General features: G+C 47.8%; 1 protein-coding gene across 2 annotated transcripts in view; it reads right to left on the reverse strand.

Annotated features, from left to right (window-relative positions):
- The window catches only part of SLC16A14 (solute carrier family 16 member 14), a 78231-nt gene that overhangs the window by 47280 nt on the left and 5436 nt on the right, over positions 1–25515 (reverse strand). For both annotated transcript variants that reach the window (XR_003943623.1, XM_030216980.1), the window contains exon 2: positions 5293–5571. Coding sequence is in view for 1 of the 2 variants with exons in the window: in XM_030216980.1 (XP_030072840.1) it covers positions 5293–5563 (271 nt within the window). In the remaining variant the exon portion in view is untranslated. The remainder of the gene's footprint in view (positions 1–5292; positions 5572–25515) is intronic.

Below are 25515 nucleotides of genomic sequence, written 5' to 3' on the forward strand. Positions count from 1 at the left end.
GCAAAACACAGTCTTTCACAAACCCTCTACTGATAAGCTGCAGGAAAGAGAAGGTCTCTAACGTCTTGATGCACAAAGCTTACCATGGTAGCATGTTTGCTTTACCGTTGTAGGCCGTCTAAAGCAAATGTTATGTAGTGTCTAATGCACAAAGGGTTTTGGAGTGGCTTTAACCATTGCCATAGCAGCTACCGTGAATTCTATGCAAATGTATTACAATGAGCTCATTAGTATTATAATGAGCATTCCATGCTAGTTTTTATGGCAGGTCAGGAGCTGTCAGAAAGGAGCCCTCCTCAACCATGCTGGCAACTCCAGGGCTGATGCCCTGTCCAGTTCTCTTCTCCCTTCAGCCTCTGCCTTCCGATCCCCCCCCCCCCCCCCCCCCCCCCCCCCCCCCGCCTGTTGGAAGGAATCCTCCCCTCCTTCCAGTGCTCTGCTGACCTTTACCTTCTCAGGTAATGATTCTGTCCTGCTCACAAGTCAGCTCACAAACTTCAGTTTCTGGGCATCACAAACAACAGTCTGAAGCTGCTTTGCCTGGAACACTCTCACCTTAGATAACCCCTTCCCTTGCAACAACACAAGGCTAGACAGCTTCCCTGCTCCCAGCTCCCTCCCCCCTCTCTCAGAAGTGGACAGCACAGAACAGCTGCTGCTGTAAAAGAGACTGCAGACAGTGACATTAACAAACTGTAAGTTGTCTGCTTTCATTTGTACAGCAAGGAGTGAATAAATTAACTGATATGTGTTCAACTGCTTGTGGAAGTTCCCCCTCCCCCTCCCCTGTGTCCTGGAAACAACTGTTCTTAACAACTGACCTCTGTATGTGCTAGGCACTTTTAGAGGCCGATGCACAAAGGTCACCCTTAAATTTCCGTACATTTCATTTGCATGCCATCACCTTTGTGCCTCAGTCACTGTTAGCAAATTGTTAAGTTCACCCAGGGCTGCTGTATTTAACAGTGACCTTTGTACATCAGCCCTGAGTCAGCATATTCAGAGACCTAATATGGAATTCTGCCTTGGTGAAAAACCTATAGGAAATACAATATTATGTCATCCAGCCATAAGGGAAAGAGGGAAAGATAGAATGAAGCAGACTGATCCCTAACTCCAAGGCAATACTACTGACACCTTTGGATACTCATTCTTGGTGCCACAGGGAAACAAACATGTGCAGATGAGATAAATCCTTATTTTAGAGAATAGTTAGACATATTCTGCAGGATCCTGGTCAACGTTCAGGTATTTTATATGTAGAGACATTCTCTAAAATTAGAAAGAGATTTTCCAAACTTAATCAAAGCCTGAATCCAAATACTCTAAGAAGTTTGAAAAACTTTAGTTTGTGTGTGTCTCCCACCTGTAATGGAATGATTTCAACCAGGAAATCCGTTCTTCAAATTTACACAACCGGAACCTCAGAGCTCCAGATAGGGAAAATACATACAGTATTAAAAAACACTATCAAGTTAGGAGTAGGCTATTATCATTGGTCCCCTAAGGGGAGAAAAGAGAAACAAGAATCATCCGCAAAAATTCTTGCTCAATATGAGAAAATCGGATGATTTAAAAAACTCTTTTCCTCCTAAAAACCCAAACAGGTGAGATACACACCACAAACCAACTTTAGTAGAACCCCATCTTTGAAGCCAGCGATAAGGACTAATAATTTTGTTTTTCAGTCGTGCCCTTCCTGAGGCAGCCAGAAAGTTGGTGAAACAAGGCACACTTGTTGAAGGGTGATATTATAAGGGTGATATATGCGCTAGATTGCTGGAACATCTCCTCCTCCAAGCCGCAGACGGTGAAATCTCGGGGTTCTACTAAAGTCTCATTGGAAGTATTCCTGGCCAGGATACTTGGATTCCCAGGTTCAGTAATCCACCCTAAATAGGTCTGTAATTAGGGGCTGATAGTAGGGGGTTTCGTTTTGGTTTGTTTGGGTCTGTTTGGTTTGTGTTTGGCTTGTGTGTATGTGTGTTTTGGGGGGGGAGTGTTTCTGCTCATTTAAGTAAATGTTTATAGTCTTGATCGGGTGTTTCCCGTGTAGGTTGGTTTGTGGTGTTGTGTCTCTCACCTGTTTGGGTTTTTAGGAGGAAAAGAGTTTTTAAATCATTCAATTTTCTCATATTGAGCATGAGTTTTTGCGGATGATTCTTGTTTCTCTTTTCTCCCCTTAGGGACCAATGATAATAGCCTACTCCTAACTTGATAGTGGTTTTTTTTAATACTCTATATATTTTCCCTATCTGGAGCTCTGAGGTTCCGGTTGTGGGAAATTGAGAACGGATTTCCTGGTTGAAAATCATTCCATTACAGGTGGGAGACGCATACAAACTAGCATTTTTCAAACTTACTAGAGTATTTGAATATGTAGAGACATGCAATAACAAAATATTGTAGCATTCTCTGTGCTCCGAGTAATTGCTTCCACATATGCACGCCCTAACAAATTCAGAAGAAACATGAGAAAATACAGATGCCGGAGAAAACTGCTTACTGGTAGACACAGTAGTATTCAAAAAACTACAGAGTTAAAAGGGAAGGATAACAAATAGAAGAAATGAGGGAAATGCTTCACTCCTCTGGGACTTTGGAGGAATAAGGAGAGGACAACTCGATAGACAGAGGGCAACAATATAGCTGCTTTGGTTTCCAAGAAGGTTAGGAATAAACCAAATTTACATTTATTGACAATTATATCCCACATTAGCCTTTAACAGTTCAATATGGCTTACAATCCTAAGAACAAAAATAATAAATTTCTTCTGTAGTAAAAATGTGTTTTTACTACCTTAGGTTTATCTGCTCCCTCCATAACTACCTTGACAATTCCTCTTACATGACTCTTCTTTGCTCCTTGGTCTCCTCCTGGTTGGATTACTGTAATATTATCTACTCTAGTCACCCAAAGGTTTCCCTTAAATGTCTGCAAACAGTACAGAATACCGCCATTCGCCTACTCTCACATATTTATAGGTCCGATCATGTCACTCCCTTGTTGGGTGCAATGGCTTCCCGTATCCTTCCGTATCCAGTTCAAGGTTTTTACCATGGCTCACAAAGTCTAGCACTCAGGTATCCCTTCCTACCTTTTAGCATTAATTTCCCCTATACTCCCTCTACGGTGCTATGTTCGGCTCTCGCCTCCTGGCTGTCTTTGCCTCTACTGCATTGCTCTCATTTAGAATCCACTCAGCATTCTTTTTTTTTTTGCATTGCTCCCTCCTTTTGGAATGCCCTAACAATAACTCTGAACTCAGAACAATCATATTCCCGTTTCCAGACTCCTTTCAAAACCCATTTATTTAGTCAGGTGTTTCCAAGTCTTTCCCCTCCCTGATGTGGACTGTCTTCCCTGTACCTGCTATGTGATAGGGCTCCCCCTGCTTTGCTCTTAGTCCCCTGCTGTGGTTTGGCAGTGCTGCCTGCCCTGGTCCCTACTATGCTGTTCCCCTTTGCCTTATGTGCTTTCATTTTCCCTTGAATCTATCCTTTGACAATTTATGGAGTTCTTTTTTTTTTTACTGGAATATATATTTTTTAATTTTATTGTACACAGCTCTGATTGTATTGAAGGGCGGTATATCAAGTCTGAATAAACCAAACTAAACTACTTGTAATAAGATACAAATCATAGAAACAGCAGTGCAAATAACAAACATTTTATATATCACCAATTTCCTAATGAGACTGTAGCACAAATCTACAAAATAAAAAAGTTTTTAACACTTTTCGAAAGGAAAAGTAGTTCTCCTGACGCTTGATTTTCAGTGATTACAAATTCCAGTATTTGGTAGCTTGGTATGGAAACCAGGCAGAATGTACAGTTTTATAAACTGTTTTCCTGCATTTTGGATAATGAAGGGTCAAAAACTCCTTTGAATCTACTTTAGCATTTCTTTCAAATAGGTCTACAAGGCCTTGCATATGTCGGAGCAGTACCACATAAAATTTGATGGACTAATGGAGAAGCAGGGATTAGAACCTTAAAATCTGAGGTAAGACTGTATCAAGCTTCCAAGAAGGTTTGGATAACCTGCATGGAATGGCTTTGGTTATAACCTAAATATCGATGAGGAAAGGGTGACTAAATATTTCAGAAAACATTCTCGAAAATGTTGGTGGCTGTTTGGATTATTACACAGCTTGGTAGCAAGACCAGGGATGCGGCCTGGGTGTTTGAATAAATAAGGCACATTGAAGAGCTAGGAAGATGACAAGGTTTGCAATTGGATTAGGTTACGTACCAAATGAGACAGAGGAAGGAAAAAGAAATGTGGTGAAAAAGGACAGAGATATTAAGGGAAATGAAGAACGCAGAGGAAGACAGAAAAGTATGGAGATCAAGTGAAGGTGAAGGGGAAAAGGAAAAGTTAAAGAAAAGAAAAGGAAGAATTATAATGAATCAAGATATGACCATGCACTGAAAGAGTGATTGAGATGAACATGAGATCAAGGAGACTGGAGTCTAGAAAGGAATGAGAATATCTTCCTCTCTTCCCCCCATGTCAATCCCTCCTTTTGCTGCATCCCAGGAAAACAAATCTAGAACAAATCATGTAGAAGTCAGAATTGAGATGTCCTGGTCAGGATGTCTCAAGTTCACTAGGATTTAGAACAAGCTTTTCTAAAATACAAGAGAAACGGGCCTTATGCACCGAGTGTATGCGGCTAAACGTCCATTTTAGAAAAAAAAAACAGAGAAACTTTCTACGAGTTGAAAATCACCACATACACGGTTTTGTTATAAAATAGCAACATAAACGTGTATATGCTGGCACATACGTACATATTTATCTTAGCCAGTTTAGAAATATAAACGTGTATTTTCCTGATGCTGTCACAGAGACTGGTATCCTTGCCAGTTTACCTTTTTGTAGGGGCAATAAGGGGGCAGCCTCCCCTAATCCCTCCAGTGCAGCGCTGCTCAATTGGAGAAGTTTGCCAAAACCTAAATGTGCTTGGTATAAGGATTAAATCCTGATGTCAATCTGTTATAATATTGACATTCCCTTTCTGAAGTGGGGAATAAACATGCATCTTCTAGACATGCCTTAGTCCCACCTGAAACATGTCGAAATCATCCCACCATGACATTTCCACACACTTGGGTTTTTGATATGATAATCCCACCTTTGTAAAATGGGAACTTAGATTTTTATGCAAGATAAATGTTTAAATACCAGTTTATGCATGTCTCGAATGTGAATAACCCCTTCTACAATAACCGCCTTTAAGAACTATACAGTATTTTTGTAGTAAGTTAACAATAAAAGAACATACCCACAATCAATGTGATACCCATACTCAACGAGCTAACCCATGCTGTCAGACCACGACTTTGACTGAATTCATCAAGCCATTCCATGTTTAGAATTCCTAGTGCCATCTGGGATCCCATGACAAGTATATGTACAAGAAAAGAAGCCAAAACGATCATCCAGGCCCATCCGCCATCTATGTCTCGACTGGGATTCAAGAATTTCTTCTTGGCTTTGTAGTCATCTTTTGCACCATTAGCAACGTCTTCAGTACTGGGGTACATCGTCTTCATGCAATATTCTGGAATGGATAGAATGCATGTTTTCAGCAAACATAGTTTGTGGCACTGAATTGGCGCTGTCTTACTTTTAGCATTTTTGCAAACAAATGTTTTATGTATTTATTTATTGCATTTGTACCCCACATTTTCCCACCTATTTGCAGGCTCAATGTGGCTTACATAGTACCGTCAAAGGCGTTTGCCCAGTCGTGGATAACAAATACAAAGTTGTATAGTGATCGTATGAGGTATAAGTGGAGGGTCGGAATGGATGAAGATTGCGTATTGTCCTGTTCGATCATAGTCATGCTGTGTTTTAGTGATATATTTACATTAGGGTTGTCTGTCTATACAAACACAGCACACTGAAGTCCAGCAAATCAAAAAAGATTAAAGACAGTCAGATCCAGTTTGACTTCGCTGGAATGCAGTTGATGTTTCAGGCGTTTAAAATGTGAGGAGCACCAAATAAAAAACTATTGCCTATGTTTACTAAGGTGCGCTATAAGCGCATTAGCGTTGTTAACGTGCGTTAATGATTAACGCGCATTAAATGCTAATGCACCCATACAAATGTATAGGCACGTTAGCATTTAATGTGCCTTAACTTTAAAGACACGTTAAAAACGCTAACGCACCTCAGTAAACATACCCCTATATCCTTAAATGGCCTATGTAGTAAAGGTTTTCTCCCATTCTCCGCTTATACCCAGGGCTCTAGATCTGTTGATAATCATCAAAAGCTTTCCTCACACTGAAGGAATTATTTTGTTGCTTTTCAATTAAATTTTTTAATACAAAGGAAAAAATCTTAAGTATATTCTATATAATAATTTGCACCTCTGTCTGGATGCCTGGGTTCGTAACACTGTTCCCATTGGTCCGCCCTGGAGATGACGTCACAGGGCGGATCAATGGGAAGTGAGAGGGAAGGAAACCCAGCACCAGCAACCAGAGGTGAGTACAGAATTGCCCCTCCGAGTTCCATGACCCCCTACCTCCCTCCTTCCACTTGCGTCCGAGTTCCACCGCCCTGAGTTCCATGCCCCCCTACCTCCCTCCCTCCTTCCACTCCCGTCCAAGTTACACGCCCTCCCTCTCCTCTGAGTCCCATCAGCCCGAGCCTCCCTCCCTCTCTCTCTGTGGCCTCCAAGTGCAAGCAGGACATGTGCGGCTGCCCCTCTGCTTCGTAAGTGCTGGCTGTTCTTTAAATATTTTTACCTCCTGGTCCGCTGGCAACAGTGAAATCGAGCAGGCACGGCATGGCACTTCACACTGCCTTCAATGTCGCTTCTGTTTCAGCTGTGCCTCTGGTCCCACCCTCATTTCCTGTTTGTGGAAGGGCGGGACCAGAGGCACAGCTGAAACAGAAGCAAAGCGAAGGCAGTCTGAAGCGCCATGCCGTGCCTGCTCGACTTCACTGTTGCCGGCGGACCAGGAGGGAAAATGTTTTAAAGAACAGCCGGCACTTACGAAGTGGAGGGGCAGCTGCACACGTCCTGTTTGCACTCGGAGGCCACAGAGAGAGAGAGAGGGAGGCGCGGGGTTGTGCAACTCGGACGACAGTGGGTGCATGGAACTCGGAGGGCACGGGACGAGAGAGAGGGGAGGGGGCTCGGGACGATAGGGGGGGGGAAGGGGTCCTGGAACTCCACCGGAAGGGGAGGGCCGGTCCTGGAACTGGAAGGAGTGGGTACTGGAATTCGAAGGGGAGGGGGAGAAGGGACGGGGAGGGGGAAGAAGGGGGAGGGGTGGGTCCTGGAACTCGAAGGGGAGGGGTTCCTGGAACTCAGAAGAGAGGGAGGGAGGGGGCCTGGAACCTTGCTAGTGCCCATTTCCTTTCTGTTGGAAACGGGCCTCTTTTACTAGTATTTATTATTACTATTTTAAAAATGCCTCTAAAGGTTTTACTGATAAAATTAAACATAATTCTTTTCTTCTGCCTACAATATCTAACTACAATTATCTACAGGTGTTCAAAATCGACAAGAGGCCAAGGGATTTTCTTTAAGTCATCATTTTATCTTTTTTTTTTTATGTAGCTTCCCACCTCCACATGGCATGCTAAGCAGTTAAGCTGATAAATATTCTCAACAGTCAGCAGGATTGGATAGAAGTTCTTTCAGTACTTCATCCTCTGCATGTTTCTTTGGCCAGCCTGGATCACTGTATCAGCAAGTTTTACCTCCCTCCCAGAGATGGAGGACATTATCTCCCTTATCCTGTCAGACAGGGAATAAACTCAATTCTCCTGCCCCCCAACCCCGAAGTCTCAGTTCTTCTCCTCATTCATCTTACTCACCAACACAATGAACTATTACAGAGATGACAAGTTACCCAGAGATTTTGGGACAGTCCTTAATTTCTGACCACCTCATCAAGGCGCATTATGGGACTTGCAGTGCTAATTTCAATGGGCAGAATCCAGGGGCATAACCAGCGCTCCAATTTGGGGGAGGCAGAGGTGGACTTCCTGGCAGGTATGCTGAAGCCCTGCCAGCTAAACCTTGTCCTTGCACTGCTGCAGTACAGAAGAAGTTGGCAGTGTGCCACCAGGGATGCATTGAGCATGCACAAGGAGTTCTGGCATCAGCAGCTGCAGGTACACCGCCAGATTCTTCAGTACTGCAGCAGGACGAGGAGGAGGGGAGCAGCTCGGCAACGAATTTCTTTGGCTGGCAGGGCTTTGGCAACCCCACCAGCCATTTAATGGGAGCTATATATTTGAAAGGAGCCTGAGCCCAAAATGGAAGTGGGGTTCCAGGCCCCTAAGGCCCCCCTCCCCGTGGCTCCACCTCTGGCAGGCTCAGGCACTACAAATCGCACCCTGATTTGGGCTGTAAGCTCAAAACCAGGACAGGCCAAAATGTCTCCACCTTGGAACTGGGTAAGTTGGCAGCTCTGCTATTACAAAGCTGAAAAGCACCATAGAAGTCAGAAAGGTAGGTAATCTTTAACCATGCTTAATGAGCAGTTGGTTGGTTGTTTTTTGCAACAGAAAAACAAATGCTGAGAGCTAGGTCCAGCATTAGTCAAAGTAAAATAATTTCAAAACCTGCTGACACTCTGCCAAAAGTTACATATTTATTGCATTTGTATCCCACATTTTCCCACCTCTTTGCAGGCTCAATGTGGCTTACAATACATCATGAATAGTGGAAATATAAAAGAAAGTAGACAATTAGTATTACAGAAGAATTTTGGGTAACATGATAATGAAAAAGCATGATGGTAGCATAACAGCAAATATTATAAGACAATTCTGGATATGTGTGGAGGAGTTCATATTTGTTGATCTCTGTGGTATGCCGTGTTAAAGAGATGGGTCTTCAGTAGTTTGCGGAAGTCAGTTAGTTCATAGATCATTTTTAAGTTGCGCGGCAGCGCGTTCCAGAATTGTGTTCTCAAGTAGGAAAGGTTGATGCATGCGCTAGTTTATATTTTAGACCTATGCAGTTGGGAAAATGAAGATTAAGGAATGTACGGGATGATTTTTTAGCATTCCTGGGTGGTAATCCTATTAGGTCTGACATGTAGGCTGGGGCGTCTCCGTGAATGATTTTGTGAACTAGGGTACATATTGTTCACATGGTAAATATATGTATACCCCATGATATGGGTATTACTAAGCCAGCAGTGATAGATTTTTCCAGACGCCTTGCGGGGAAGGGACGCCCCTGCCATGGGTCTGGAGAATGAGGTTTGGACGCCTACCCAGGGGAGAGGTAGGCAGAGAAGTTGCAGAGATAAAGTGGAGTGACATCAGGAATGGAGTGGACAATGATAAAATGGATTGGAGTGAGGTACATGAGATCCTTGGTTGCCTATACCCCCACCAGGACCATTGGGAGGATTGGGGGATCCTGGAGTGTAAGAAGATATAGCCAGGCTGAATAAAGGAGTAGTTACTGCCCCTATAAGTGGCAACTGAGAAGGAGACAAAACTTCATGTGGATAAGGGGAATCCAGCCTGGAAGCGAGAAACCCGAACAGGGGAAGTCTGTTCAAGGCTGGGTACACTGCTGGAAGAAGGACAGCCTAAAGGGTCTGTGCCTGAAGGAATTGGATTGATATCAGGTGTAAGAGGAGCAGCCTTGGGGTTATTAAGGGAACAACAGGATGGGTAAAGGACAGGAGCTGGTGTAAATATTACAGCTGAGAAATACCCTAAGAGGGAAAAAAGAGTGGCTAAGATTATCATGAATGGTCTTGCATGGAATTGTGTTCACACTGCCAGTTGCAGAAGTTTCCAGTAAAGTTATTTACATTCTATAAAATTAGTGCAGCGTGATTTTTGGCAACAGAATGAAAGCGTTTGCTCCCGAACTGAGAAAAAAGGGCCATTGGTAAATCTCTCAAACTCTCAATGCCCGGATCTCTGTTCCAGGCCATTAACCCACTCCCAAGTTCAACTGCTGGAGAATTGGAACTGTGAACTGCTGGAGAATTGGAACTGTGAGTACAGTGTGTATGTGGGGTGGTCCCCCTGTAACACGTCGAGAAACTTAAGTTTGTGATTCCCGGTCAGACTCCGGGTGGGATTTGGAGCTGAGCCACCAGGGTGTGAGACCCAGGTTACATATATAAAATCTCATATTCACTTTCAAATAATGTAAACAGCTCTCCTAATGCTATTTATCATAAATCTTTTTTTTTAATACAATGTAACCATGCACATTAAGCTGAGTTTCTAGAATGAAAACCAGAAGGTCCAGTGTTCTTTGGACTGCCTAACAGCACTCTCTATGGGCCATATTCAAAAAATACTTTTGCCTATCAGAAAAATCTATTGACAAAGGTCCTGTGTGGTAATCCAAGAAAAGGAAAAAATCAGTGAGCATCTGCAGGCAAATGAAAAAAATTCCTTCCTAATCCCCAAATAGCCATCAGCTCAGAATTGCATACAGCTGTTATCAAATCACAAACAGATACCTTTGATCCTCTGAAACAGGAGTTTGCAACCTGCGGCTCCATCATGGCAGCACTGAAGGATGAAGAAGAAAGAGGGGCACTGAGAAAGCGGGCGACTCTTGGTGGTGAGGAGGGATTGAAAGAGGATAGAGGATTGAGAATTAAAGGAATGGAAGTTGGGGCTCAGGATAAGGCAAAGACATGAAATGGCTCTTCTAATTTGAAAGACTGCAGCTTTCTGATCTAAAACCTTGGCCATTTAATTTAGAATTAATTTTGCATTATAAGACAGCTACTTTCCACTGGTGAAAAATTCCATAAATTCACCATTAGGTAAAAAGTCCCTTCCTTTGAAGAGGCAATATCTACTACCCCTTTAGTTTACAGCTGTTTCATAACTGGCAGGGTCAATTTTACCACTAGTTCATTCACTTTGGGCACCAGCATAAGGAGAGCAACCCTGGACTGTGATGACCAACTGTCGTTTGCTGCCTACCTTTTCCAACACTCTGCCTCTAGCAAGAAGAGCTACAGAAGTTAGTCCCTCCACTCTGTAGCTGTAGCATTTGTTAAACTGCTGGCACCATGAACACCTGCAGTATTTAGGGGTGAGACTTCCTGTTGCCGATCTTGGGAATCAGCAACAGGAAGTCTTGCCTGCCGAATACTGCAAGTGTTCACAGTGTGAGCAGCTTAATAGACTGCAAAACAGTAGAGAATGGAGGGACTGTCTTCTGCTGCTTCATTATTATTATTATTATTAGCATTTGTATAGCGCTACCAGATGCACGCAGTGCTGAACACCTGCTTCATTAACCTGAAGGAGGGTGAAGAAGCAGTAAGAAGGGAGTAGATGTTGAGGGATACCTGCCAAGTCTCCTGCATTCAGGGGTAGACTCCTGCTTTTGTGAGTCATTTCTCACACTCCTGCTGAGGGACTGCAAACTCACTCAGCTCACTTGGTGTGGTGCACCAACTTTCCCCTCCATTGGAAGCAGGAGATGTGTTATCGCAGGAACAATCTCTTGATAAGAGATGTAGATTTTGCAGTTATTATCATGAGACTTCTCCTGCGGTAGCAGGAGATCATAAGAACATAAGAATAGTCATACTGGGTCAGACCAATGGTCCATCAAGCTCAGCAACCTGTTTTCAACAGTGGCTAATCCAGGTCACAAATACCTGGCAGAAACCCATTTAGTAGCAACATTCCATCCTACCAATCCCAGGGCAAGCAGTGGCATCCCATGTCTTATCAACGCTTCTCCTGCTGCCAATGGAGGGGTAAGCAGCATATTGATGCTGCAAAGAACTGAAGGATGAGGAGAAAGAAGGGAGGTACTTCTAGTAGTTGGTTGGTTGGTTTGTAGATCAGAGGGAGAGAGAAGGAAAGCATTGGAAGGGGTGGGGATAAAAATTGGGGGAAAAAGTGTTGAGTGGGTGAGGGGTGAGAATGGGGGGAAGTACATGAATGGAGGGTGGTTAGTCTTTAAGGGGTGAAAGTAAATCTCTAGTGAGGGGAGGATGCAAGGAGGAGGCGAAGGAAGGAACAAAAACTGGAGGGAAGTGCCTCTAGATGGAGAGAGGGAGAGGGTGAACAGAGGAAAAGAAGAGTCTCTAGAGAGAGGGTGAAGGACAAGGGGAGAGAGTCTCTAGTGAGGAGAGGTAGGGAGGGGGGTGAAAAGGGGGAAGTGTTTCCAGAGGGGCAAAGAGAGATGGTGTGAAGGATTGGGGAAGGCTAGAAGCAGTATTAAGAGATGGACTATGAAGGGCACAGCGAATATGAAAATGGGACTGAGAGAAGCCAATGAGGAGGAATGGAAGCTGAATAGGAGGTAAGAGGAAAATAAATGGGCTAGATGTCTAGAAGGCTGAGTAGTAACCCAGATCTACAGAAGGATTTGAACCTATAAACCTATAATCTCTGCTTCTGGATGCTTTACTACTACTACTACTACTATTTAGCATTTCTATAGCGCTACAAGGCATACGCAGCGCTGCACAACATAGAAGAAAGACAGTCCCTGCTCAAAGAGCTTACAATCTAATAGACAAAAAATAAATAAAGTAAGCAAATCAAATCAAATCAATTAATGTGAACGGGAAGGAAGAGAGGAGGGTAGGTGGAGGCAAGTGGTTACAAGTGGTTACGAGTCAAAAGCAATGTTAAAGAGGTGGGCTTTCAGTCTAGATTTAAAGGTGGCCAAGGATGGGGCAAGACGTAGGGGCTCAGGAAGTTTATTCCAGGCGTAGGGTGCAGCGAGACAGAAGGCGCGAAGTCTGGAGTTGGCAGTAGTGGAGAAGGGAACAGATAAGAAGGATTTATCCATGGAGCGGAGTGCCAGTTCTAAGCATCAAGCTACTCCTCTACAAGAGAAGAGCTGAGTTACAATGAAAGAGCTAAGATTGGTGAAAGAATGAGAGTTAGAGAAAGGTAGATGAGGTCTTGGGAAGGGGTAAGTACAGAGGATGGAAATGGGGAACTGGAGAGTGAGTGAAAGACAAAGCAAAAACAGGCAGTAAAAGAAAGAAAAAAAGAGAAGAGACTGGGGACAATAGGAATACAGGAGGAGAGAAGAAATGAAAGAAAGATGCTGATAAAAAGAATACAGAAGAATCACACAAGGAACATGGAAAAGAGATACTGAAACCAACCCAGTTAGAAAAATAAAGGCGGCCATTCTATAAATTGGCACCTCCATTTAGGTGAGCAGAGGCTGAATGCTAGGTGCCCTCCTCTCTTCCTTCCCATTCACATTAATTGATTTGATTTGCTTACTTTATTATTTTTTCTATTAGATTGTAAGCCCTTTGAGCAGGGACTGTCTTTCTTCTATGTTTGTGCAGCGCTGCGTACGCCTTATAGCGCTATAGAAATGCTAAATAGTAGTAGTAGTAGTAGTGAGCTAAGATGCCCTTAAAGTATATTAGCATGGGCACACCTAAGTTTAGGCACAACCGTTTATACCATATCAATGGAAGGTGTAAATGGGTGCACCTTCAGGCACCATGAGGAGCTGAAAAAAATCCCAGTGAACCTGGAAGATGTACTGAGCCAAATCAACAAATTAAATCAAACTAAATCACCTGGACCGGATGAAACGCACTCTAGGGTACTGACAGAACTCACACATGAAATTGCTGATCTGCTATTAGTGATCTGTAACCTGTCATTAAAATCACCCGTAGTATCTGAAGATTAAAAAGTGGCCAATGTAACACCGATTTTTTTAAATGGTTCTAGGGGTGATCTGGGAAATTACAGACCATTAAGCTTGACTTCAGTGCTGGACAAAATAGTGGAAACTATGGTAAAGAATAAAATTACAGAACAGATAAACATGGTGTAACGGGACAGAGTCAACATGGATTCAGACTAGGGAAGTCTTGCCTCACCAATTTGCTTCATTTCCTTGAAGGCATGAATAAAAATGTTGATAAAGGTGAGCCGGTTGATGTAGTGTATCTGGATTTTCAGAAAGCTTTTGACAAAGTCCCCCATGAGAGACTCCTGTGAAAATTAAAGAGTCATGGGATACGAGGCAATGTCCTTCTGTGGATTAGGAACTGATTATTGGTCAGAAAACAGAGGGTAGGGTTAAATGGCCATTTTTCTCAATGGAAGAGGGTGAATAGTGGCATGCCACAGGGATCTGTACTGGGACTGGTGCTATTTAACGTATTTATAAATGATCTGGTAATTGGCATGACAAGTGAGATGATTAAATTTGGAAATTACATAAAACTATTCAAAGTTGTTAGAACACATGCGGACTGTGAAAAATTACAGGAAGACCTTAGGAAATTGGATGACTGGGCATCCAAATGGCAGGTGAAGATCTAAGTGTCATTGTAGGCAATACACTGAAATCTTCTGCCCAGTGTGCAGTGGTGGCCAAAAAAGCAACCAGGATGCTAGGAATTATTAGGAAAGAGATAACAATAAGACTGAAAATACTATAATGCCTCTGTATTGCTCCATAGTGCAACCTCACCTTGAGTATTACGTTCAATTCTGGTCACCGTATCTCAAAAAAAATATAGCAGAATTAGCCAAGGTTCAAAGAAGAACAACCAATAATTATAAAGAGATGGAACTCCTCCCATATGAGGAAAGGCTAAAGAGGTTAGGGCTCTTCAGCTTGGAAAAGAGACGACTGAGGGGATACTTTACATAACAAAATTCTGTGTTACCTATTACTATGTAAGCCGCATTGAGCCTGCTTTTAGTGGGAAAGTGCGGGATACAAATATAATAAATATTAAATAATATGACTGAGGTCTACAAAATCCCGAGTGGTGTAGAATGAGTAGAAGTGAATTGAATTTTTACTCTTTCAAAAAGTACAAAGACTAGGGGACACACAATGAAGTTATATGGAAACACTTTTAAAACAAATAGGAGGAAATATTGTTTCACTCAATGATAGTTAAGCTCTGGATCTGGTTGCTGGAGGATGTGTTAACAGCTGTTAGCGTATCTCGGTTTAAAAAATGTTTGGACAAGTATCTGCAACAGAAATAGCTTGATTCTTCACACCTTATTATAACCCTTGTTAAACCAGTTTTTGGAACCAGAACTAATCTGGGTTTGGTATGAGACAAAGGGTGTGAAGACTTATGTAGTGAAGAATCTGTGGTTCCTTATTCTTAATTTCTTTTATCAGATAGTTTTGTTCTCATTGCACAGACTACCTTCAGTCTGGAGGTTTTGGCAGATCCAGCAAAGTCTCTGATTTCAGCTGAACCCAAGCCATTTTGAGGAGGAGGGCAAAGTATAAGGTGTAACATTCTGGTGGGGGGGGGAGGGGATTGCCCTCCCAAATTCCAACTATCCCTATGGGGATAGGTTGGCCTTCTATGGTGCTGGATCACAGGGGTCCTGGCTAGTAGCAGTGGCATAGCCATGGGTGGGTCAGGGCCCACCCTATTTGGACTCAGGCCCACCCAAAATTGTGGCACTCTTGCTGTGGCTGGCAGAGATCCTAAAACCCCACCAGCTAAAGATTTCCTTCTCCTCAGGAAGCCGGTGCTCTTCCAAACGGCAACTGGCAACACTTGCGTTGAGCTGACACCAATACCAGCCCCTCTGCACATGCTTAGTTTCATGCATGCACAGCCTGTTGGCTGTGGCATCAGCTCGAGGAAAGTGCTGCTGGCTGCCTGAGCAGGAGGAAATCTTCAGCTGGCGGGGTTTGTAGATCCCCTCCTGCTCAGGTATTTAATATTTTGAGCTTGCAGGTGGAGGGCGAGACGAAGCGCACAGAGCGGAGCAAAGTACAGCGAGGGGGCTATGAATTCCGTGCCCATCCACCTTGGACTCAGGCCCACCCACAATTGGCTGTCTGGCTATGCCCCCTGCTCAGTAGTCTGTCTGGTAGCAAGATCGCTCTTGGCTTAAGAGGGTCCCTTTCAGAACAGGTAAGCCTCAAATTGTTTACATTTTTAAAACAGTATAGTTAATACACTGTTTAAGTTTACTGCTGTTTTTAATAGTAACATAGTAGGTGACGGCAGAAAAAGACCTGTATGGTCCATCCAGTCTGTCCAACAAGATAAACTCATATGCGCTACTTTATAGGTATACCTGACTTTGATTTGTACCTACCATTTTCAGGGCACAGACTGTAGAAGTCTGCCCAGCACTAGCCCCGCCTCCCAACCACCGGCGCTGCCACCCAATCTCCGCTAAGCTTCTGAGGATCCATTCCTTCTGAACAGGATTCCTTTATTATTATTATATTTATTGCATTTGTATCCCACATTCCCCCACCTATTTGCAGGCTCAATGTGGCTTACATAGATTTGTTAACATTGTCATATCAGAATATCAGATACAGTTAGTAATGTGTAGCGATTAAGGAGGGAGGAGGGAAGAAGGAAGAGAGTTGTTAGGGTAGTTATAGAAGGTAAAATTATGTATAATCATACCTGATAATTTCTTTCCATTAATCATAGCTGATCAATCCATAGACTGGTGGGTTGTGTCCATCTACCAGCAGGTGGAGATAGAGAGCAAACTTTTGCCTCCCTATATGTGGTCATGTGCTGCCGGAAACTCCTCAGTATGTCGATATCAAAGCTCCATCCGCAGGACTCAGCACTTAGAGAATTACACCCACAAAGGGACACTCTGCCCAGCTCACCACCGCCGAAACGGGGGAGGGGAATTAACCCAGCTCATCCCCACACAAGTGGGGGAGGGGAATCCGTCCAGCTCATCCCCGCGGAGCGGGGGAGGGACACCACACCCGCCGATGGGGGGGATCTGGCTTATCCTGCAACCGCGGGAGGAGCTGACTGACCCTAACACCGCCGAAGCGGGAGGGGTACAAAGCTGCCTACAGAACAGAGCCGGGCGACCGAAAGGAAGAGGAGGGAGGGAAGGGGGAGATGAGAGAGAGGGGGATATAAGAGGAAGAGAGGGCAGGAAGGAAAGAAGGGAGTGCGGGCAGAATTTAAGTCTCAATCCAGCCCCGTAAAACGGGGGGAGAGGAATGCAGCAGCTCACTATAACACAAACTCGTCTCAACTCTTGAAGAATCCAAGTAAAGGAAGAACTTGAACAAAGTCTTTCTGAAGTAACTGAAGACTAAACTTGAACCTGAAATGCAACCAGAATAAAAACAGTACAGATATCTGGGAGGGGCTATGGATTGATCAGCTATGATTAATGGAAAGAAAATTATCAGGTATGATTATACATTTTACCTTCCATATCATCAAGCTGATCAATCCATAGACTGGTGGGATGTACCGAAGCAGTACTCACCCAGGGCGGGACATAGAAATCCCTGACCTCAACACTGAAGCTCCAAACCGGGCCTCCGCCCGTGCAGCCACAGTCAAACGGTAATGCTTGGAGAATGTATGAGCCGAAGCCCAAGTTGCCGCCTTGCATATCTCTTCCAAGGAGACGGATCCGGCCTCTGCCATCGAGGCCGCCTGAGCTCTCGTGGAGTGAGCCTTCAGCTGGATAGGCGGAACCTTCCCCGCGGCCACATAAGCCGCTGCAATGGCTTCCTTGACCCATCTTGCCACTGTAGGCTTAGCAGCCTGCAGACCCTTACGGGACCTGCAAACAGGACAAACAGATGATCCGATTTCCGGAAATCATTGGTCACTTCCAAGTATCTGATGATGACTCGTCTCACATCCAGAAATTTAAGAGCAGAGTACTCCTCTGGGTAGTCCCCCTACGAAAGGAAGGGAGACAGAGCTGCTGATTCACATGGAAGCGAGAGAAACAATCTTGGGCAGGAAGGAAGGCACTGTGCGAATAGTCACTCCTGCCTCAGTGAACTGCAGAAAAGGCTCTCGACATGAGAGCGCCTGGAGCTCGGAAACTCTTCTGGCTGAAGTGATAGCCACCAAAAAGACTGCTTTCAACGTCAGGTCTTTCAGAGATGCCCTTGACAAGGGTTCAAAAGGCGGCTTCTGCAATGCTCTTAGCACCAGGTTGAGATTCCACGCAGGCACCACTGAGTGCAGAGGAGGGCGCAGGTGAAACTCTCTAGAGAAAGCGCCCATATCTGGCTGTGAAGCCAGGGAAGCACCCTTCAGGCGGCCCTGAAGCAAGCCAGAGCCGCTACCTGGACTTTAAGGGAACTGAGCGACAGGCCTTTCTCCAGACCTTCTTGCAGGAACGCCAACACTGAAGAAATTGGAGCAGTGAAGGGAGAAAGTGAGCCTGCTTCACACCACGCTGCAAAGATACGCCAAACCCTGGCGTAAGCAGTAGAAGTAGAGCGCTTCCTCGCTCTCAGCATAGTGGCGATGACCTTGTCTGAGAAGCCCTCTTCCTCAGACGCTGCCGCTCAATAGCCAGGCCTTAAGACCAAAGGGGGAGGGATCCTCCATCACCACGGGACCTGATGTAACAGGCCCTGCTCCACTGGCAGTCGCAGAGGATCGTCCATTGAGAGCCTGATCAAGTCCGCATACCAGGGACGCCTGGGCCAATCCGGACCCACCAGGATTACCCTCCGGGATGCTTTGCCACCCGGTCTAGCACCCTGCCCAACATGGGCCAGGGCGAAACACATAGAGGAGCTCTTGTGTCGGCCACTGTTGGAGAAGAGCATCTAGTCCCAGGGATCGAGGGTCCCGTCCTCTGCTGAAGAAGCGCGGCACTTGGCAATTGGCCGATGACGCCATCAGATCTAGGCTCGGCTGGCCCCAGCGCTTCGTGATGTCCAAGAACGCCGGAGCAGATAGCTGCCGCTCTCCGGGCTCCAAGGTATGGCGACTGAGAAAGTCCGCCTTGACATTCATGACTCCGGCAATGTGGGCCGCTGAAGCTGCTCCAGGTTCGCTTCCGCCCACTGGCAAAGATACATAGCCTTTGGCTAGAGGGGCGCTCTTGGTACCCTGGCGGTTGACATAGGCCACAGCTGTGGCATTGTCCGACAGGACCCATACAGGCTTCCACACCAGTAGGGATGAACTCCAAAAGCACCAACCGAATGGCTCTGAGTTCCAGGAGGTTGATAGACCACTTTGCCTCTGCAGGAGACCAGAGCCCCTGCGCTGTCCTTCCCAAGCAGTGGGCTCCCAGCCCGACAAAGAGGCGTCCGTCGTGACGACAATCCACTCTGGGGTCACCAGAGGCATTCCCGCAGACAATTTGTCTGTCTGCATCCACCAGCTCAGCGCTTGCGCACTGCTGGGTCCAAGGGAAGTCGCACAGCATAATCCCGACATCGGAGTCCAGCGCTGCAGCAAGGAGTGTTGAAGTGGTCTCATATGAGCCCTGGCCCAGGGCACTACTTCCATCGTGGCCGTCATAGAGCCCAACAGCTGCACATAGTCCCAAGCCCGAAGAGGAGAGGCTCCCAGGAACTGGTCCACCTGAGCCTGAAGTTTGACAATCCGATTGTCTGGCAGGAACACTCTGCCACTTGGGTGTCGAATCGAACTCCCAGGTACTCCAGGGACTGAGTCGGGCGCAGCTGGCTCTTCTCCCAGTTGATGATCCATCCCAGGGAGCTCAAAAGAGCAACTACCCGGTCCACAGCTTTGCCGCACTCTGCATAACAGGGGGCTCGGATCAACCAGTCGTCCAGATAAGGATGGACTTGTACCCCTTCCTTTCGTAGGAAGGCCGCGATGACCACCATTACTTTGGAAAAGGTCGCGGAGCAGTAGCCAACCCGAATGGGAGGGCTCTGAACTGGAAGTGTCGTCCCAGGACTGCAAAACGCAGAAAGCGTTGATGAGGAGGCCAGATGGGAATATGCAGGTACGCTTCCTTGATGTCCAAGGAAGCCAAGAACTCTCCTGCCTTCACTGCCGCTATAACAGAGCGGAGAGTCTCCATGCGAAAGTGCCGCACTTTCCAGGCCCGATTGACCCCTTTGAGGTCGAGGATAGGCCGGACAGAACCTCCTTTCTTTGGTACCACAAAGTAAATGGAGTAACGTCCCTTGCCAAGCTGACTTTCTGGCACAGGAACGACCGCGCCCAGGCGGATCAGATTGTCCAAGGTCTGCTGCACTGCCACAGCTTTGACCGGAGACTTGCAGGGAGAGAGTACAAACCCGTCTTTTAAGGGTCGGCAGAACTCTAGCTTGTAGCCATCTCTGATGACTTCCAGCACCCACGTCTGAAGTTATTGTGGTCCACTCGCCCAGAAACGAGGACAGCCGTCCTCCAATCTGCACTGGGGCGTGGACCAAGGCCCCGTCATTGGGTACGAGACCCTGGGGGAGGACCGGAGGAAGCACTCCGGGACGGCGGTCTCTGCGAAAGGAATGCTGCTTGGGGGAGAAATTCCTCTTAAAGGAAGAGGGGGCAGAGGAACCCGACTTGCCCGGGCGGTACCGACGGGCTTTCTGCAACCGTCCTCTGGAGGTACCGGGACGAGTACTAGCCCGAGCCCTGACCTCTGGTAATTTCTTGCCCTTAGACGTGCCGAGATCGGTCACGATTTTGTCCAGCTCGACCCCAAAGAGCAGCTTGCCTTTAAAAGGCAATCTAGCCAGGCGGGATTTAGAGGCGTGGTCAGCAGACCAATGTTTCAGCCAAAGCCACCGCCGCGCAGAGATTGTCTGAGCCCTGCCTTTAGCTGAGGCCCTCAAGACATCATACAGCAAGACTGCCAAATAGGCTAAGCCCGATTCCAGGGCCGGCCAATCAGCCCTCAAGGAATGATCCGAGGGGGAAGCCCGCTGCACCATAGTCAGGCACGCCCTGGCCACATAGGAGCCGCAAACTGAGGCCTGCAAACTTAAAGCAAGCCGCCTCAAAGGACGACCTTAAGGCCGCCTCCAATCTTCTGTCTTGGGCGTCCTTTAGGGCCGTTGCCACCTTCCACCGGCAACGCCGTTTTCCTTAGTCACCGCAGTGATTAAAGAATCCACGGTAGGCCACAGATAGGCCTCACGTTCACTCACAGCCAAAGGATAGAGGCGGGACATAGCCCTAGCCACTTTAAGGCTCGCTTCCGGGACATCCCATTGAGCCGAATTAAGTTGTGCATGGCATCATGCACGTGGGAAGGCTCTAGGCGGAGCGCTTCGTCCCCAGCATAATGGCAGAGCCAAAAGAGGCTGAGGGAGAGACGTCCTCCGGAGAGGAAATCTTCAAAGTGTCCATGGCCTGTAACAACAGGTTGGGCAAAATCCTCTGGGCTAAAAGCCGCGCTGCAGAGGGGTCATCCGCTCCATCCAAGCGGGGATCCGGTCTCCTCCAAGGAATCCGCAAAGGACCGTTGGGAGACCTCAGACACGCTGCCCTCATCTACATCGGAGGAGACAAGTCCTCCAAGGACTGGGAATCAACCCGAGGGCGTTTACCTCTGGGAACCTCAACCTCTTTACCAGACGAGGAGCAGGGGCAGCGTTTTGCATGAGGAAAGCTGATTGCAGCAGCAAAACAAACTCGGGGGAGAAACCCCCCAGACTGTGCACTTCCGCAGCCTGGGCAACAGCCCTAGACGCACCCTCAAACCGGCGCCGCAAGAGCGGGGGAGAAAACATGCTGCGAATCCAAATGGCGTCCGGCGCGGACACTCGCGAAGGGAGCCGCGCAGGAAGAATGGCGCTTAACTTTAGCCCGCTTTTGTGCCGCCGCCCAAATTAAGGGCGTTCATGGCAATTTAAGTCTCCAACCTCAAGGGAGGCCCACGAGGAAGCCGTCCGAGCCGCGTGGCCGGCCAAGATGGCGGAGGCGAGGAGCGGGGGATGGCGTTATGGCGGGAAAAACCGCCACGCCGGAGAAGGACGGGACATTCTCGGTCACGAAACTGTCACCCAACAAGGGCGAATCAGGCTGTAAGACCACCCGCATCCCCTCTAGAAGCGCTCAAGCGATCCGGGGAGCGACCCTTTGCGCCCTCGCCCTCCGACGCCATATTGCCCGAGGAGAAGAAAATCGGGGAACCCCCCTGCCCGCTATAAAAAGGTAAAAATTACCTGCTGTCCGCTCGAGCTGTAACGAACTGGTGTCCCAGTGAGTAGCTGCAATGAACGTTAAATAAACGTCGAAATAAACGCCTTTAAGGACGTTTAAAATTTTTTTTTTTTTTTTTTTTTTAACGGAGCCAGCGGGAGGGGGGAGGAAAAGGAGGGACCCTGGCACCCCAGTTTGCACTTGCTCAAAGAGCCCTCAACCCAAGGCACTCAACAAAACCTAAAATTAGCTGGATGGCCTAGGCCAGAGCTGATGCTTGTGTGTGACCACCACCTTGCTGAGCTTAGAGCACATACCGGGAGTTTCCGGCCAGCACATGACCACATATAGGGAGGCAAAAGTTTGCTCTCTATCTCCACTGGGTAGATGGACACAACCACCAGTCTATGGATTGATCAGCTTGATGATATGGAAGGTGGGCATTCATAACTGCCACGCATTTTTGAATTCTGTTACTGTTTTCATCTCTACCACCTCCCGCGGGAGGGGATTCCAAGTATCCACCACTCTCTCCGTGAAAAAATACTTCCTATTTTTCTTCTGCCCACCTTCAACCTCATTTCACGTCCTGTAGTTCTACCGCCTTCCCGTCTCCGGAACAGGTTCATTTGCGGATTAATACCTTTCAAATATTTGAACGTATGTATCATATCACCCCTGTTTCTCCTTTCCTCCAGGGTATACATGTTCAGGTCAGCAAGTCTCTCATACGTTTTGTAACGCAAATCCCATACCAAAGTCTAAGTGCTTTAAAAATTAGGCCCTTAGTAACTTAAGAGCGTCTTTCCATAGAAGGTCCTAACTCAGGGGCGTAGCTACGTTGGGGCCCGGGACCCGTTAGTAGTTGGTCCTGGGGCCCCCTGCCGACGACCCTTTCGACCCCCCTCGCGCCGCCAACTCTCCCCCCGCCAGGCACCGTGAGCTACCTTTGCTTGTCGGGGGACCCCAACCCCCACCAGCCAAGGGTCCTCTTGCTTTCCGCGGAGGCTTCGTTCTGTTTCTGACGGTCGGAGTAGACTCCACAGAAACAGAACGAAGCCTTGCACGGGAAGCAAGAGGACCTTGGCTGGCGGGGATTGGGGGTCCCTAGCCAGCAAAGGTAGGCGATGGCGGCGGCGGGGGAAGGGTTGACGGCGGGAGGGGGGTCGAGAGGGTCGTTGGCAGGGGGTTGCAAAGTTGGTGGCGGCGGCGGCAGGGGGGTCGGCAATGGCGGGAGGGGTCAGCGGCGTCGGAGGGGGGCTAAAATGTGCCCCCTCATCTGGGCTCTGAACCCCCTCCCGCCGGTCTGGCTACGCCCCTGGGTCCTATGATGTGGTACGCGTTATCCACATGTTTCCGAACAGTTACAGGAACAGTTGTTAGAACTTATCAACAACTTAATGCATACCTTCTGTAAAAACCTGCTTTTAGTACATATTTTTACTCACGTTTTTTGTGTGAATATTGTAATGTGTATTTTAAAACTCTCCGAGGACAAGCAGGCTGCTTGTTCTCACTGATGGGTGAAGTCCATGGCAGCCCCTCCAATCGGAATCTTCACTAGCAAAAGCCTTGCTAGCCCTCGCGCGGCGATGCGCATGCGCCGCCGTCTTCCCACCCGAAACCGGCTCGTGCCCAGCCAGTCTTCTTTTGTCCGCGCTCGGTACGGTCGTGTTACGCCGTTTGCGCCCCTTAAGTTGACCTCGCGCGTCTCTTTTTACTTTTCGCTACAAAAAAAAAAAAAAAAAAGGATTTCGGAAGAAGACCTTTTCGGTCTTTTCCCTTTCCTCTATTTTCAAGTTTTGCCCCGGTAGCTTCTTTTCGTCTTCGGGTAGGCCCTTTTGAGGCCTCGGGTCGTATTTTTTCTCCCCCTCTTTTGGTGCCTTACGCAATCACGAGTTTGATCTCGCCGGCGTGATTTTTTCCGCCCATGTCATCGAAGTCGCCAGCGGCTTCAAGAAGTGCACCCAGTGCGACCGGGTAATCTCGCTCACTGACAGGCCACGCGTCGTGTCTTCAGTGTCTGGGGGCTGGCACCGCCCGCAGGCTGTAGTCTGTGCGGCCCTTTACAAAAGCGGACTCAGGTAGCGAGATTGGCCCAGTGGAAACGTTTTGTTCTCGGGCTCTTCGTCGGCATCGGCACCGGGAGTAGTATCGAGTGCATCGACGTCGACAGCATCCAGACCTCCGTCCTCGGCCGCGGACTGCATCGAGTGCATCGAGGCATCGGCCCTCTGAATCGGGGCTGAGACATCGGAAGGCTGCGTCGGTGGTACCGGGACCTCCACTTCTGCTGATGTCGTCGGACGGTGGTGCTTCGACTGGAGTGCAGGTGAGGGCTGTCCATTCCCCTGCTGGTGGCGGTGAGCCTTCGGGTGGGTCTCCCCCTACCCTGAGGGCTCCTGCGGTACAGCCCCCCCGAGACCGACCTTCTTCGGCCTCGGCCCCGAGGGAAGCGACGGCTGGATTCTACGTCCTCCTCGTCGGTGCCGGGAAGTTCCAGTGGACATGCTTTGTTCCAAAAAGTCGAAGAAGCATCGACACCGGTCCCCTTCCCGTATCGGCACCGAGAGCTCTGGGTCGCCCGAGTGGAGTCGGCACCCAGTAGGCATCAGCACCGAGAGGACGCTCACCCTCTGTCAAAGAGGTGTCGATGCGCTCCACTATGGACAGCCCGGAACAGCCTCCACGCCCGGAACAGACTCTGACCTCGACGCCTGCATCGGCTTCCATGTCTTTCTCCACAGCCGCTCTGCACGAGAGTCTCGGGCCGTCCTCCCAGAGATCCTGGGAGAGCTGTTGCGCCCTTCCCCTCCGGTATCGGGGGTGCTTGCGCCACCGGTACCGTTCGAGTGAGGCGCAGGCTGGCCCCTTGCCCGGGGGTGAGGTCTCCGACATCGGTGCCACTTGCGGTACCGACTGCGGTCGCCTCCCAGGAAGGCTCCCCGACGACGTCGGTGGAGGGCTTCGCCGGTGCGGGCAAGGGAGTCTACCCTCTCGACGCTCCCACCGTGGCCGTGGTTCCATGGAGTCGAAGCCGGGCACGGCTTCAGACACAGGTCCATGAACTTGTTTCTGATACCGATGGTGAGGCCTCGTGGGAGGAGGAGGAGGACATCAGATATTTCTCTGACGAGGAGTCTGATGGCCTGCCTTCTGATCCCACTCCCTCCCCTGAAAGGCAGCTTTCTCCTCCCGAGAGTCTGTCTTTTGCGGCATTTGTCCGGGAGATGTCTACGGCCATCCCCTTCCCGGGTGGTTGTGGAGGACGAGCCCAGGGCTGAAATGTTTGAGCTCCTGGACTATCCTTCTCCACCTAAGGAAGCGTCCACAGTACCCATGCATCATGTCCTCAAAAAGACATTGCTGGTGAACTGGACCAAGCCATTAAGTAATCCCCACATTCCCAAGAAGATCGAGTCCCAGTACTGGATCCATGGGGACCCAGAGCTGATGCACACTCAGTTGCCTCATGACTCTGGAGTTGTGGATCTGGCCCTAAAGAAGGCTAAGAGTTCTAGGAGCATGCTTCGGCGTCCCCGGGCAAGGACTCTAGAACCTTAGACTCCTTTGGGAGGAAGGCCTACCATTCTCTATGCTCGTGACCAAAATCCAGTCCTACCAGCTCTACAGAGCATACATATGCGGAATAATGTGCGGCA

This window comes from Microcaecilia unicolor, chromosome 10 (genome assembly GCF_901765095.1).
Source record: "Microcaecilia unicolor chromosome 10, aMicUni1.1, whole genome shotgun sequence".
NCBI lineage: Eukaryota > Metazoa > Chordata > Amphibia > Gymnophiona > Siphonopidae > Microcaecilia > Microcaecilia unicolor.